We start from the raw sequence: 16,060 nt of genomic DNA, 5'->3' as shown, positions 1-16,060 counted from the left end.
CTGAAATGAACAGCCGTCGCAAAAAAACCCCCGAAACTGTGGATCTTGTGATCTTATTTGCATTCTTATAAAAGAGTACAACAACACAGAAGAGGGAAACAGCCACGTATTCAGTGGTGGGATTCAAGTAGTTCAACAACCGGTTCCGGTGGTGGGATTCAAATAATTTAACAACTGGTTGTTTCCAAGCACCATTTTAACAACCGGTTCTGCCGAAGTGGTGCAAACCTGTTGAATCTCACCACTGCACGTACTCCCAAAGAATGAAAAATAAAAGTCTGTTTAGAAAACATATGCCATGATGCAAGAGTGATATATATATATATATAAATCAAGATACAAGTGACTCCAACTCAAAAGGAGATACGAATGAGAAAAATACAAAAGAATTAAATGACATCACTGAAAGTCAGCAGCCAATTAAAAAAAACTTAGAAGTCTGATGAATAGCATTTATTGCAACCTGTTGCAAATGAGCCGTAGGGACTGAACACTTCAAAAAGTGTTCACTAATGATTTTCCTCATTCGTATCTTCTTGCAAGGAAGAGTTGCTGGATACGCTTGTATCCCGCTGCATATATTTCTCTCTTCAATAGACTTTTAATTATTTTTCATCACTGGTTGGTAAACTGATTTTTTCTCTCTCCTGTGCTGTTGCATCTAATCGCAGGTTTATTTTTGGAGGGTTATCTTGTCTCTTATCTTGGCACCCTTGTTCCCCCCGGTTAAATCTTCACATATGAGAAGATCCCAGGTATAAACCTTGCGCTGCTAAATCAAACAGAAGTTCTATGCCGATCAGAACACACACAGCGAAACAAAGAACATTGTTCCCTTTCGGGCATTTTTTATAATGCAGGGACCACCTTCGCAAGCTGAGGCCCAAAAGTTGCTGTTGTGAAAACACTTGTGCGGTTTGACCATATTTACTTGGAAGTAAATCTCTCCCACTTTCCGTGGAATGGTACTCGCTCCCCTGTCACCTCGTCTGGGATTTCAATGGCAGACAAGGGAAAGAAGGATCTGACTGCGGGGCTTAACTTCTGGCAGACCGGATTTAAGCAGGGCTGGCCCAAAGCACTTTGCATTTTACAGCCCTGATTAGCAGTTCCCAAAATTGCACCACGGGATTCCCTCCCCCTCCCCCCCCCCACGACTGTTGAGACAGAGCTTGAGCCAACAAATTCCAGAGAAGGAATAATAGCAAGCATTCTTTTTGTTCATATCTAGCATCTGGAAGATGCAAATAATATTTTTCAGACACCTGCGGCTCTCCAGATGTACATGGACTACAAATCCCATCAGCTCCCAATTGGCCATGCTGGCAGGGGCTGATGGGATTTGTAGTCCATGAACATCTGGAGAGCCGCAGGTTGCAGACCTTATCTTTACAAATCAGCCTAGGGGCCAAAGAATTTAACTTCTTCAGGGGCTAAGCAAGGAAACATTCCTGGTCCATCCTGGTCAGATCCCAGATCAAGTGTGCTTTACCTCGGATCCATCAGGCATTGGCTGGAGAGGAGAAAAATGCATATTCCCAAGGAAAAGGCCCTGAAGGACAACTTTGACCATGGTCCCCATGTCTTGGCTGGCAGACGGCACGGCTCGTGAAGAAGCAGTGGTCACTAGCACAATAAGCTGGGCTGGGAGCATGGTTGCCCTCCTTTGGACCTTCGTGAGAGGGCTGGAGAGACGAGTCAGGAAGGCACTTGACACGTGCCAGGGACACAGTGTGTGGCTGCAAGGGTGGCAGGTCATCGTGGCTGGCCCCCTGAGGCAGCTGAAAGAAGCTGGAAGGGAGGAGGGTGTCTTTGAGGCTTCCCTGAGCCAAGGGCCTGCCGTGGCACTCTGCGTGAGCACAGGGCCACCGAGACACGGACCGCAGAGATGTGGAGAGGGAGGCGATGCGGTTGATGGCCCGGCGCAAGGTGGCGATCTTGGAGAGCCGCTTGCCCCCGAGGTCGTGCTTGAGGGCCAGTCGGAGGGCATTGAAGGCTTGGTTGTAATCCAGGATCCTCTTCCGCTCGCGGACATTGGCGGCCATGCGCCGGGCCTTGGAGCGCATTGGCCTGGCCTTGCGCTTGTGCTTGGCTTCCTCCGTGCTGCTGCTTGGGGTGACCTTGCTGGGCTGCAGGAAAGGGGTCTTCCACGCCGGTGTGCTGCGCAGCTCTCTTTCGCAGGCATGGCACTCCTGGGGCTGGGTTGCACCTCTCTCTGGGGCCGAGCTGGGCATGGCGCAGTCAAGCGCTTCCCTGAGACGCTGTCAATCCTGCACAGAGTTTTGCGCAGCAATTCCAGGAGGCTACCTCTGCCTCGGAGCTCTGCAAGGCTGACGCGTAATTGCTCCCTGTGGAGTCTTGTTGCAGGTCTCTTTTATGACCTGCCTCTAGGTATCCCTGGCTCACAGGAAGCAGCAGGCGTGGCCAGCAGGCCTAGCCTTTCCCCAGCAGGCCTAGCCTTTCTTACTTCTGCTCAGAGGGCAACTGCGTGTCTTGAGTTGTGCCTTCCACTCTAAGTCTTGGCTGGAAAGTGAGGAGGAAGGGGCCATAAGACGGGGGGGGGGGGTCTGCTCAAATGGAGAAACTAGAAGGATCATGCAACATCTTGGTGCAGATTACATGATGCATAACAAGAGGCCATAGCGTGTGTCAACGTGACAGCGCATAAAGCGTTTGCCGCCATAGATCTGTCTGATCTGGAAGGTGCCGCAAAACTCTCTCTCTTTTTTTTCAATTTAATTTTTTCCCCCATAATAACAGAAAAATTTAAACAATAAACAATAAAACATGAAATAGAACAATAAAGAAAGAATGGATCTTGTCTAACACAATTCTAAACTCTAGAGAGCTAACACATATATATTCTATCAAATCTATGATTCTATAAAATTCTATTCTATAAAATCACAAATTATTTCTAATAATCAAATATAATAATACAAAAGGAGCATTGTTATATGATTATAATCATCAATTTCTGAGCATAATTCTACAAGATGCGTATCTCTGATGCGTATAATTCTTAATTCTTACAAGAATTCATAATTCTTACAAGATGCGTATCTTTTTCACCTTTTAACTTGTTTTAATTATTCAAATAGATCCCCCCTTTCTAAAACTCATATTCTTCACACTTCTAGGAATTCTTTTGTTGCTTGGCTTTGGCAGACTCAGGCGGATTCCGCATGAGCCAAAAACAACGGTGTGAAAACGGTGTGAACCCTTTGACACCGTTTTAAACCATTTTTACATGGTTTTCGCACCACTGCTTTTGGCCCATACGGAATCCGCTTCACACTGCCTTCTGACATTTGTCACCCAGAAGAACGAGGTTGGTTTTCTTGAACGGAGTGGGAACTGACCGGTATGCTTTACCAATTACTTTTTTTAAAGCCACGTGTTGTGGAAGTGTGAATCTCACAGCTGCGGCACGCAAAGAAGGATTCATTCTATTGTCGAAGGCTTTCACGGCTGGAATCACTTGGGTGCTGTGTGGTTTCCGGGCTGTATGACCGTGTTCTAGCAGCATTCTCTCCTGACGTTTCGCCTGCATCTGTGGCTGGCATCTTCAGAGGATCTGAAACCAGCCTGGAAACCACACAGCACCCAAGGATTCATTCACTTCTGCCCCGTCCACCCAGTTCCCAGCTTAGCCTCTCTTGAAAAGCCCTCGATGTCTCTCCTTGCAGAGACGATTCCGCACCTTCTTTGCACCTGGTTTTTCCCACCTGCCTGACTTTGCAGGGCTGAGGAGGAAGCTGCGACAAGGCTTGTCTCTTTCTAAACGTCTTACTCGATCAGGGCAATCATTTTCATTGTCTATCGTGGGATTCCTTGTGACTTTTAAGGCTGGGTGTCTCAAATCAGAGACGTTCTGAGATACAGGCCAGCTCCTTCCTGCTGGGCTTTTAGCGCTCATTTCTCAGGGTCTGGTGCACAAATTTGCAGCAGCTGAATCTGAGACGCTGATCAGCAAGGCAGCAACTGGCAGGATAAATTGGGGCAGTCGTGTTCTCCCCCTTGCCTGCTCCCCCTCCCCCCCATTAGTTCATCTTCTGCAAAGGGAAGAGATTGGAAACTTCTCCCCCCACCTGCTGCTAAGCTGCAAAGTGGAAGAATGTGCTGCGGGGGGGAGGGGGGGTCCCAGTTACGCCCTCTGCCCAAGGAGCAGGAAGGAAGGAAGTTGCAGGACCGATCTGGGCAGGTGATAAAGAGACTAGAAGTGCCTTCCTTCCAGCAAAGGCCTTTAGATGGGGCGGTGGGATAAGGGACCCGAGGGCAAAGAGCCGCCTGGGCTGGCTAATACCCCTGTCTTTCAGCCATCTGATTGGAGCTGTCTTAGCAGTGGTATAAAGAACACCCTTTGGAACAGCGTAGCAATATTAGACACATCCAGTGCGGATTCTTCCTTGCCCCTGGAGGCATGCACGGTTTGGGTAGCAAAAAAGTCTCTAATAAGACTGGGAAGGATAGAACGATAGTATAATTTTTCTGCCCACTTGGAGTCATTGGGGAAAAAAGTGAGATAAAACTTAATACGTACAAATAAATACAAAAAGCCTGCTTTTCTTCCATCAAGGAACCCAGGAAAGTTTACTGTTAGGTCTCCCTTCCAGTTCTGGACTACACAGAGATCTGCTAAGCTTGAGGGATGTTGTTAGATCATGAAGTTTCTAGCCATTCCTGGCTCTGTACACCATAGACAGACAGACATCGGGCATGGAATCTAGACCTTTTACCATTTTGATCACTGGACCTGTTCTAGTTTGTCAATATCCTCCTTGAATTGCGGTGCCCAGAACTGGACACAGTATTCCAGGTGAGATATGACCAATGCAAAATAGAGAGGTACTATTATGTCCCTCGTTCTTGACACTATACTCCTACTGATGCAGCCCAGGATGGCATTGGCTTTCTTGGCTGCCACATCACACTGCTGACTCATGTTCAGCTTTTGGTCCACTAAGACTCCTAGATCCTTTTCAAATGTCCTGTTGTCAAGCCACGTGTCACCCAACCTATATCTGTGCAGGCAGACAGGGGAATGGAGGGATGGAGGGAAGAGAGAAAGAGAGCTACTTCCATGTTTAAAATCTTTGTACTTCAGAACATCAGATGCAAATCCCAGAAGCGTTTGCTCAGCTGCTTTTTGAAACAGGATGGTGGGATTGCGTTCTTAAAGAAAAGAAGAAGAGTTGGGATTTATAGCCTGCTTTTCTCATCCATAAGGAATCTCAAAGAGGCTTACAAACTCCTTCTGTTCTTCTTCTCACAACAGACTTATGAGGAAAGTAGGGTTGAGAGAGTTTTGAGAGAACTGTGCCTAGCCTAATGTCAACCAGCAGGCTTCATGTGTAGGAGTGGGCAATCAAACCTAGATCTCCAGATCTAGATTCACCGCTCTTAACCACTACACTCGCTGCCATGATGAATGTGCTTGTGTACCATGGGTGATGATCTACAACATTCACATTTCACCAAAATACTGGTGCTTTCCAGCTAGTAAACATGATCATATTTGAAGCATGCTATGGAATTTTCACTCGGCTTCTCAACAAGGCCAATCCACTCTGTGCTTTCCTAGGCGCGGGTTCCTCTGTAGCGAAGGTAAATCCTTTGCTTGCGTTGTCTATCACCCAAAAGACTAATTCACTTGTCCCAAGACAGTGATGATTTTCAAGTCTCGATAATGTAATATAGATACAAAAATACTTCTCTAATCATTCAACAAAATAAATCGTTCAAACTTACAAGTGAACTACAATATTTATAATGCAAAGAAATCTTAACAATGACACTTTTGTCAATCATCCATCATCAACCATATCTTGGCTTGGGCAGTCTTTCTTTGATTATTTAAACAATAAAACTGAACAACATGGACATTTGTCAGTCATCAAATCATTAAATCATATTTTAGCTTAGGCATATTTTGGCTTAGGCTAACCAAACTCCAGTAGGTTTGGTCTCAGAAATCCTTCAATTAGGCCCAATACTTGTAGCTCAATTTATAACGCTCTCAAAGAAGTTTGTACTAACAAGTTGTGGTGGGTTTTCCGGGCTGTGTGGCCGTGGTCTGGTAGATCTTGTTCCTAACGTTTCGCCTGCATCTGTGGCTGGCATCTTCAGAAGTGTATCACGGAGAGTGTATACACCTCTGAAGATGCCAGAAGTGTGTTACACAACACACTTCTCTCTGTGATACACCTCTGAAGATGCCAGAAGTGTGTTACACAACACACTTCTCTCTGTGATACACCTCTGAAGATGCCAGAAGTATGTTACACAACACACTTCTCTCTGTGATACACCTCTGAAAATGCCAACCACAGATGCAGGCGAAACATTAGGAACAAGATCTACCAGACCACGGACACACAGCCCGGAAAGCCCACAACAACCAGTTGAGTCCGGCTGTGACAGACAGCCTTCGACAATACATTTGTACTAACAGTTTCTGACTTTTGCTCTTCTGAGACTACAGCTGACTACAGCTTTCTCCCATGTCTTGTGCATTGTCTTCAAGAGAAGAATTAGCCTTTTGGGTGTAAAAGTGGATTGACTGTACCTATACAGTGCACCCACCCCATCATAATATTTTGAACGTGTCGTCGATCACAGCAGTGGATATTTGCGCGAAAGGCCTGTGCCTGCGTGCAAGGCAGTCGTGGAAGATGGATGCTCTGCCTGACAAATTGCCAGGGCCGCAGCCAAGCCCCAGGAATGGCTTCCTGGGCTCGGTCTCTGATTTGTGGTCAATCGATCGTGGCAATTAGTAGCCGGCTGGCTGTCGGTTTCCTTGCCCTCCCTTGGATGTTTTCAAGAGTTGGCTAATTTCAATGCCTGCATCTCATAAATCAGCCACAGAAGCCGGAGGCGGAGGGGAGGCTGGAAAAGGGGGGAGGGCTTCAAAGGCCCCAGCGCATATTTTTGGTGCTCACCTGCACGGCCCTTCCTGGGACCTGGAATCTCTCTTTTGACAAAAGCAGACAACTTTTTTTTGAGGGGGAGAATTTAAATTAATAGCTCCCCAGACATCACTGAGAGGAAAGGGATGTTGAGTTAAATACTTTTTTTTGGCCTCTGGAGGAGCCACTTAAGTGTTTATTGCCCCCGAGGAGGATTTGCAGGTAGGACAAAATTCCATCCTGATCCTAAACACTCAAAACGAGTCTTGCTGGATAAGACCATCTAGTCCAGTGTCCCTATTCCACCAGAGGACAACCTGAGAGCCAGCATGGTGTAGTGGTTAAGAACAAGTGGATTCCAATCTGGAGAACCAGGTTTGATTCCCCACTCCTCCACCTGAGTGGCAGAGGCTTATCTGGTGAACCAGATGTGTTTCCGCACTCCTACATTCCTGCTGGGCGACCTTGGGCAAGTCACAGTTCTCTCCAAATAAAAATCTAGCAGAAAAGGGAGAAAGGTACATCAGAACAAAGTGTTAAGATGCTGAGAGGGTAGGAAGAGCGATGTCAATTCTGACTGTAAGTAGATTGTACTTTGGAATGGTCTCAAAATCCCAGCAAATGGAAAAACAGACTAGCAAGCAAAGAAAAGAGATAGAATGTGTCTCCTGCTAGTTTTCTGCCTGCAAGGAGCTTTTAATGCAAATACGTATTTGAAGCTGGAATCCATCACTTGCAATGTCACAAATCCCGTTATTCTTCTGTCTCAGGACTGTTCCACTTCCTTAGCGCATTTTCTTGAATGTGTGAATCTAGTCTTCGGTTTTCAGAAGAAGTGGCAAGGCCGGCAGATAAATCCAAGACCATCCGCTTCTTTGGAGACCACCTGTCTCCTGCCCTTTTTAGAGGTTTCCCCAGTGGCGTACCGCTCATTGGGCAAAGTGGGCAGTTGCCTCAGGCGCAGAAATGTTTAGTCACGTGGGGGCGCCTGATTTCTAAGCCCTGCCCACTCTGGATGGTGGCACACAAGCCACCAGAGGTCCAGAGCTGGAGGACGGGGGAGCTCCAAGCCTTATAGTCACACCAACAGAAGGTGAAAGCAATGGGAGGTGAGCCCAACAGTGGCTGCCCATGGGGAGGGGGGCATCAAACTCAGGTTTTACCCAGGGCTCCAGTTTGCCTAGTTACGCCACTGGACCGTTTCCCTCATAGGTTTCCTTTCAGAATTGTAGGGTGGGGTCAAGATGGGAAATGCCTCCTCAAAGCTCAAATCCCTTCCTGATTTATTGCTTTCCTAGCAGGAAAATTTATGGTTCCAGTGAGCCAGAAACGTGTGATAGGTCCAGCAGCCCAGAGGAGTGATGAAAGAAGAGCAATTATTTCTCACCACGCTGTAAATCTTCTCACTCAAATGACAGCTTTCCAAGTTAGGCCTGGCCCTTCCGTTCCCTGCTCCTCCTCCTACTGCATGAATCATAGAATCATAGAGTTGGAAGAGACCCCAAGGGCCATCAAGTCCAATGCCCTGCAAGGCATGAACACATAATCAAAGCACTCCCGACACATGTTCATCCAGCCTCTGTTTAAAAATCTCCAAAGGAGACTCTACCACTCTCCGAGGCAGTGAATTCCACTGTCGAACAGCCCTGGCAGTCAGAAAGTTCTTCCTAATGTTTAGGTGGAATCTCTTTTCCTGCACCTTGAATCCATTCCCTCCGGGTCCTAGTCTCTGAGGCAGCAGAAAACGAGCTTGCTCCCTCTTCAACATGGCATCCCTTCAAATATTTAAACATGGCTATCATGTCTCCCCTTAACCTTCACTGCTCCGGACTAAACATAAGAACATAAGAACATAAGAACAAGCCAGCTGGATCAGACCAAAGTCAATCTAGTCCAGCTCTCTGCTACTCGCAGTGGCCCACCAGGTGCCTTTGGGCGCTCACATGTAGGATGTGAACGCAATGGCCTTCTGCGGCTGTTGCTCCCGATCACCTGGTCTGTTAAGGCATTTGCAATCTCAGATCAAGGAGGATCAAGATTGGGAGCCATAAATCGACTTCTCCTCCATAAATCTGTCCAAGCCCCTTTTAAAGCTATCCAGGTTAGTGGCCATCACCACCTCCTGTGGCAGCATATTCCAAACACCAACCACACGTTGCGTGAAGAAGTGTTTCCTTTTATTAGTTCTAATTCTTCCCCCCAGCATTTTCAATGTATGCCCCCTGGTTCTAGTATTGTGAGAAAGAGAAAAATTTCTCTCTGTCAACATTTTCTACCCCATGCATAATTTTGTAGACTTCAATCATATCCCCCCTCAGCCGCCTCCTCTCCAAACTAAAGAGTCCCAAACGCTGCAGCCTCTCCTCATAAGGAAGGTGCTCCAATCCTTCAATCATCCTTGTTGCCCTTCTCTGCACTTTTTCTATCTCCTCAATATCCTTTTCGAGATGCGGCGACCAGAACTGGACACAGTACTCCAAGTGCGGTCACACCACGGCTTTATATAAGGGCATGACAATCTTTGCAGTTTTATTCTCAATTCCTTTCCTAATTATCCCCAGCATAGAGTTTGCCTTTTTTACAGCTGCCATGCATTGAGTTGACATTCCCATGGAACTATCAAACATCCCCAGCTCCCTAAGCCTCTCTTCATAGGGCATGGACTCCAGACCTTTTACCATTTTGGTTGCTTTCCTCTGGACCCGTTCCAGCTTGTCAATATCCTTCTTGAATTGGATAGGAAGTGTAGGAAGTAAGAGGGCATGGGGGTGCATGAGTGAACCCCCAAGATACATCTGGATCTCTTCTCCTTGGCACAGGTGGATGGTGGGCAGGAACAGACAAGTTTGGTGTCCTAGCATTCCCTCCCACCCCAAATTTCACTGACTTTAACAACTCCAGGGACACAATGTGGGCAATTCCAGTAAAACATTCTGGCTGTGACCCAGCCAAAGTTAGGCACTGATTGGGTATATAGAAAGAATTTGACAAACTGGAGGGGAGGGGAGGCAGAAGGGCAGGGGTGTCCAGCTCTGGCACCCCAGATGTTCATGGACTACGATTCCCATCAGTCCCTACGATTCCCAATTGTCCATGCTGGTGGGGCTGATGGGAATCATAGTCCATGAACATCTGGGGCGCCAGAGTTGGACACCCCTGCAGTATGGTAAAGTGTGATCTCGACAGACCTTGGGGGCTAATCAGGGTCGGTATTTGAATATAGGATTGCCAACTTCCAAGCAGAGCCTGGATATCCCTCCCCCCCTCCAAATAACAACTGATCTTTAGAATACAGAAATCAGTTTCCCTAGAGCAGGGGTCTGCAACCTGCAGCTCTCCAGATGTACATGGAGCAGCAGTGGCGTAGCAGGTTAAGAGCAGGTGCATTCTAATCTGAAGGAACCGGGTTTGATTCCCCGCTCTGCCGCCTGAGCTGTGGAGGCTTATCTGGGCAATTCAGATTAGCCTGTGCACTCCCACACATACCAGCTGGGTGACCTTGGGCTAGTCACAGCTTTTTGGAGCTCTCTCAGCCCCACCTACCTCACAGGGTGTTTGTTGTGAGGAGGGAAGGGCAAGGAGATTGTCAGCCCCTTTGAGTCCCCTTACAGGAGACAAAAGGGGGATATAAATCCAAACTCTTCTTCTTGTGGAGAGAGGAAGGGAAGGAGTTTGTAAACTGCTTCAAGGCTCCTTGTGACTGAGAAAAGTCGAGTATAGATCCAAGCTTTTCTCCTACATCCCTTCTCTGAATTGAAATAGGGCAATGTCTAAGTGCACAGAGGGTGACAAATGGGCAGTGAGGTAGGACCGTGCGGTTAGGGACTTTCCATTCTTTTCAGAGTCACTTCTTATCTGTCTGATATTCCGTCTTCTCAGAAGTCTATCTCCGCTCTCTCAGTAAATTAGGCAGTTAGGAAACTATTTCCGTCTCTCCTCTTGACTATCTATTATGCAGCTCCTTCATCAATATTTATCTGCAGCTTAATCAAATTGTGTCGCGCTGCTGTATGGCTCTCACGCTGCTCACACTCTGCTCCCAAGGCCTTTCACCTGCCCACGTCCACTAATACCTACCATTCTTTCCTCAGTGGATGGGGATGGATGCCAGCAAGTGAGCGGGCAGGGGGTGCCCCCATAACTGGGTCTTGCCGGAAGGATATGCTGATTCTTGCCACAAGTGCTGGAGGCCTGGAGTGAGGGGTGGCAGGACTGAGGGCTGATTGGGATGAGGAGCCTAATTATTGAAGAAGAAGAAGAAGAAGAAGAAGAAGAAGAAGAAGAAGAAGAAGAAGAAGAAGAAGAAGAAGAAGAAGAGGAGGAGGAGGAGGAGGAGGAGGAGGAGGAGGAGGAGGAGGAGGAGGAGGAGGAGGAGGAGGAGGAAGAGGAGGAAGAGTTTGGATTTGTACCCCCCTTTCTCTCCTGTAAGGAGACTCAAGGTGGCTTGCAAACTCCTTCCCCTTCTCCTTCCCACGACAGACACCTTGTGAGTTAGGTGTGGCTGAGAGAGTTCTGAAGAACTGTGACTAGCCCAAGGTCACCCAGCAGGAACGTAGGAGTGCGGAAACACATCTGGCTCACCAGATAAGCCTCTGCCACTCAGGTGGAGGAGTGGGGAATCAAACCCAGTTCTCCAGATTAGAATCCACCTGCTGTTAACCACGACACCACGCCCGTTTAGTTAGCCAAACTATCTCTCCATGATCAGCTTCTGGGATCTGGTGAGCTGTAGTTCCTTTCCATACCAGTCCATGGAGCATGTCAAGGATAGATATCCCTTTTTCCTACAATGGGCAGCCCCGACGGGGACTTGCCCTGCAAGGCAGCATTTTCAGCTTCTGAGATTTTGAGATGCTGCTTGGAAACTCTGAGACAGTGCCTGGAAGAGAAACCAGAAAGCAGTTTTCTGTGCACTGCTTGAGCAGTGTCTGGACTGATTGGTTGGAATGATGGCTAGAAGAGAAGAAGGAGAAAAGAAGAGCTTGGATTTCTACGCCACCTTTCTGTCCTGTAAGGAGTCTCAAAGCAGCTTACAAATGTTGGGATAAGTGCTCTTGGTAGTTGGAGATGATCCCTATTCGTAGTTAGCAGAGCGGCACGGGTGGCTAGAACACAGCAGAAGCCTTACCTCGCGTGCGTGCGTGTGCGTGATGGATCCCAATGTGCGGCAAGCTTACACAAAAGAAAGTCGGAGTCAGTTGAAGTTTCTAATCTAATGAAAAGAGTATTTATTGGTGAACTCCATTCTGGATAGAAAAGTAGGTAGATAGATTCACTATGCTATCCTGATCTAGCTGGATGGGGATGGATGCGCGGAGCATCCATCCTCTCTCTAGGCATGGTAGGAACAAGAATGGAGAAGAGGTCGAGGAAGAAGCCGGAAGGAAGGAAGTCCCTGAGAATATGAGTCTAACATCAAAGGGATAGAACCAGCATGATAGAGTAAAGGCGTCAAATCCCTAGGTCCCTGTCTAGCCACTAGCTCTCTAGTGAAACTCCCTCTGTAGGTTGAGGCAGGAAACAGCGTAACAGTGTAAAGTCCTTCACTTCCAACAACAAACTCCCTTCCTCTCCCCACAACAGATGCCTTGTGAGGTTGGTGGAGCTGAGAGAGTTCTGAGAGAACTGTGACTGGCCTATGGATATCCAGCAGGCTTCATGTGGAAGAGCGGGGAAACAATTCCAGTTCACTGGATCAGAGTCCGCTGCTCAGGTGGAGGAGTGGGGAATCAAACCCAGCTCTCCAGATTAGAGTCTGCTGCTCTTAACCACTGCACGACATTGGCTCTAGTACAAGATGGCTTTAAAAGGTGAATAGAAAATGTGTAGAGTGTAAGATGATCCAAGGGTTGTGACACGGAAGCCAGCAGTGGCAAACCACTTCCGAATGTTCCTTGCCTTGAAAACTCTACGGCAGTTGTACCGAACCTATAGCACTCCAGATGTTCATGGAGTACAATTCCCATCAGCCCCTGCCAGCATGACCAATTGGCTGATGGGAATTGTAGTCCATGAACATCTGGAGTGCCATAGGTTCACCACCACTGCCCTTACAGGGTTGCCATAAGTCAGTTGTGACTTGATGACACACACACACACACAAGATGACCCAAAAGCTATCAGCCAGCAATGGCTAAAGGAAACCTCCCTGCTCAGTCACAGCGAGTATCTTTGCCTCCCTGACCGGGATGGGGGGGTGGGTGGGAAGGAAGGGCAGCAAAGGAAAAAGGCTTTGGTGGGCCTTCCAGGCCACCTTTTGCATTACTCTGGGAAACAGAAGATGGGTTTGGTATGATCCACACTGATATTCTGATAGGAGAAGGAGATTATGCTGGCCTCTGGCCTCCTCTACTGGCCAAAGACCAAAGTGTGGCTGCTTAATACTGGCCAGGACAAGATAGAGAGCATGTTTTGAACGGAACAGTCTCCCCTCATGTGTGTCTTACCAGTGACTCAGCTTCATCCTTTATTCATTTGTTTTTGCCTTTAAGTCACAGCTAACTTAATAGCAACCCAGTGAGGTTTTCAGAAGAAGAGGAGGAGGAGGAGGAGGAGGAGGAAGAGGAAGAGGAAGAGGAGTTGTTGTTTGGCAGTGGTGTGGTGGTTAAGAGCAGGTGCATTCTAATCTGGAGGAACCGGGTTTGATTCCCCGCTCTGCCGCCTGAGCTGTGGAGGCTTATTTGGGGAAATCAGATTAGCCTGTGCACTCCAACATATGCCAGCTGAGTGACCTTGGGCTAGTCACAGCTTTTCGGGGCTCTCTCAGCCCCACCCACCTCACAGGGTGTTTGTTGTGAGTGGGGGGGAACGGCAAGGAGATTGTAAACCCCTTCGAGTTTCCTACAGGAGAGAAAGGGGGGATATAAATCCAAACCCCTTCTCCTCCTCCTCCTGCCTCTGCTATAAGGAGACTCAAGGTGGCTTACAAGCTCCTTTCTCTTCCTCTCCCCACAACAGACACCTGGTGAGGTAGGTGGGGCTGAGAGAGTCCTGAGGGAACTGTGATTAGCCCAAGGTCACCCAGCAGGAATGTAGGAGTGCAGAAATACATCTGGTTCACCAGCTAAGCCTCTGCCACTCATGTGGAGGCAGAGGTGGGATCCAGCAGGTTCTCACAAGTTCCCGAGAGTAGGTTACTAATTATTTGTGTGTGCCGAGAGGGGGTTACTAATGGGTGATTTTGCCACGTGATTTTTGCCTTAGTTACACCCCTCCCCTCAGCAGTAGCGCGCAGAACTTGAAGCAGTCTAGCAGGAGGTGCACTGGCGAGCATGGCAGCCTGCACCTGCGTGCATTCGTTTCCCGCCCAAGGACCGGCGCAGTGGCTGCGTCCTTGCCACAGCCCCGCTCCCAGAATGCCCCACCGCCGGAATGCCTGGCCACGCCCCCGTCATGCCCTGCCCAGCCCCATTGGCGCTACGCCACTGTTTGAATCTCCCCACCATGGGAACCTGTTACTAAATTTTTTGGATCCCGGTTCTCCAGGTTAGAATCCACCTGCTCTTAACCACTACACCGCACTGGCTCTCAGAGACGTTCTGAGGTGGTTTGCTATTCCCTGGATCTGTATAGTGACCATAGACTTACTTGGAGGCCTCTCATCCACCCACAAACCAGAGCAGGCCCTTCTTAGCTTCTGATGTCTGATAAGATCAGGCTGTCCTGGGCTATTTTGGTCAGGGCCTTCATTCAGTAGCAAAACAATCCAACATCCATTCTACAACATCTGTAACTAAGAGGGGTAACAGCTGTAAAACCGAGATAGGTTAACTGGCTGCAGTGACTTGAGATTTCATCCACGGCCAGTTTTAACACTGGGGTGGAGGTGGGGTGTTCTGGGGCAAGGCACTCTCATTTCAGTAGTCCTTAGGACCAAAACCTTGGTTACTTTAAAAGCAAATGAAAGTGGATGCTGCCCAATTCTGTATGAAGTTGTAATACTTGGCAGGTATGTGAAGTTTGGAAAAAGAGCAGTGTTGCGGTGATGCTGACAAGCAATAGCAGCCTGGCCCAGGCAAGGAAAACCGCAAAAACACAAGGCAAAGAGCAACCAGCACACTGGCTCCCAGTGGAATTCTGGATCGTCTTCAAGGTGTTGGTGTTAACCTTTAAGGCCCTTAGTGCTTGGGGCCTTCATACCTGCGAGACCGTCTAACCCCATATGTCCCGAATAGGCCTCTGCGTTCGGCAGAGGCCAATTTGCTAGTAGTCCCCTGCCCCTCGTCAATACGGCTGGCCTCTACCCGGGCCAGGGCCTTTACAGCCCTGGCCCCGTCCTGGTGGAATGCTTTATCGTCTGCTGTCCGGGCCCTGTGGGACCTTGGCGAGTTCCGCAGGGCCTGTAAGACCGAGTTATTCCACTGGGCCTTTGGGGATGCCTTTGGGGACTGCCTGCCCCCCCTGGAGCCCCCACGACAGCTTTGCCATCTTCAGCATTGCCTGATTACTGATTCCACCTATTTTTGGGCAATTCTGGCCCTCCTGGCCTTTGGGTTGGACACCATCTGTGCATGCATCTGGGCATGTATTTTTATCTGTAATTTCTGAAATTGCTGCTATAATGTATTTTAATGTTTTATTGCTATATTGTATTTTGAGATTTTATTTGTTTTATGTCTCATTGTACACCACCCAGAGCCCTTCGGGGGTTTGGCGGTCTATCAAGCCCAATACATAAATAAATACATAAATAAAATAAATTTCAACCCAATGTATTATACTAATTATCTGTGACTCCGCACTGTAACTTCATCAAAAGACACATCAAAAACATTAATCGTCAATAGTTCATTCATAAATATATTGAACAGTTCGTAGGATGCAATGATTGTCAAAATCTCTGTAAGATTAATCCAGGTGTAATCAACGAAGAAGTCCGCAGCACGTGACTGGATGGAAGAGCACAGTTCGACAGCAGCAAAACGCTTGCGCCCTGAAAGGCATCTTCGACACCCGTTTCTCCTTCAGTGCATTCGAATTCAATTGATTACACCTGGATTCATTCTCCATTTGTTCAGTGCTATGGAGATGAATTAGAGAGACTCTTGAGTAATTCATTCTTACAGAGATTTTGACAATCATTGCATCCTACGAACTGTTCAATATATTTATGAATGAACTATTGATGATTGTTTTTGATATGTCTTTTGATG

At 47.8% G+C, this 16,060-nt stretch overlaps 1 protein-coding gene across 1 annotated transcript; it reads right to left on the bottom strand.

The window, feature by feature from the left end:
- Positions 1–1,388: 1,388 nt before the first annotated feature.
- Positions 1,389–2,336, bottom strand: BHLHA9 (basic helix-loop-helix family member a9). Its single transcript, XM_048518427.1, has one exon. The coding sequence runs from the start codon at positions 2,232–2,234 to the stop codon at positions 1,503–1,505; it is 732 nt and encodes a 243-aa protein (XP_048374384.1). The 5' UTR covers positions 2,235–2,336; the 3' UTR covers positions 1,389–1,502.
- Positions 2,337–16,060: the final 13,724 nt, after the last annotated feature.

The sequence above is a fragment of the Sphaerodactylus townsendi genome, linkage group LG16 (genome assembly GCF_021028975.2).
Source record: "Sphaerodactylus townsendi isolate TG3544 linkage group LG16, MPM_Stown_v2.3, whole genome shotgun sequence".
Taxonomy (NCBI): Eukaryota; Metazoa; Chordata; class Lepidosauria; order Squamata; family Sphaerodactylidae; genus Sphaerodactylus; species Sphaerodactylus townsendi.
Note: the sequence above shows the minus strand (reverse complement) of the source record. Positions and strands in the feature narration are given on the sequence as shown.

Excerpts from the sequence above, each read along its gene's own strand:
- BHLHA9 (XM_048518427.1), bottom strand. The coding sequence starts at position 2,234 with ATGCCCAGCTCGGCCCCAGAGAGAGGTGCAACCCAGCCCCAGGAGTGC.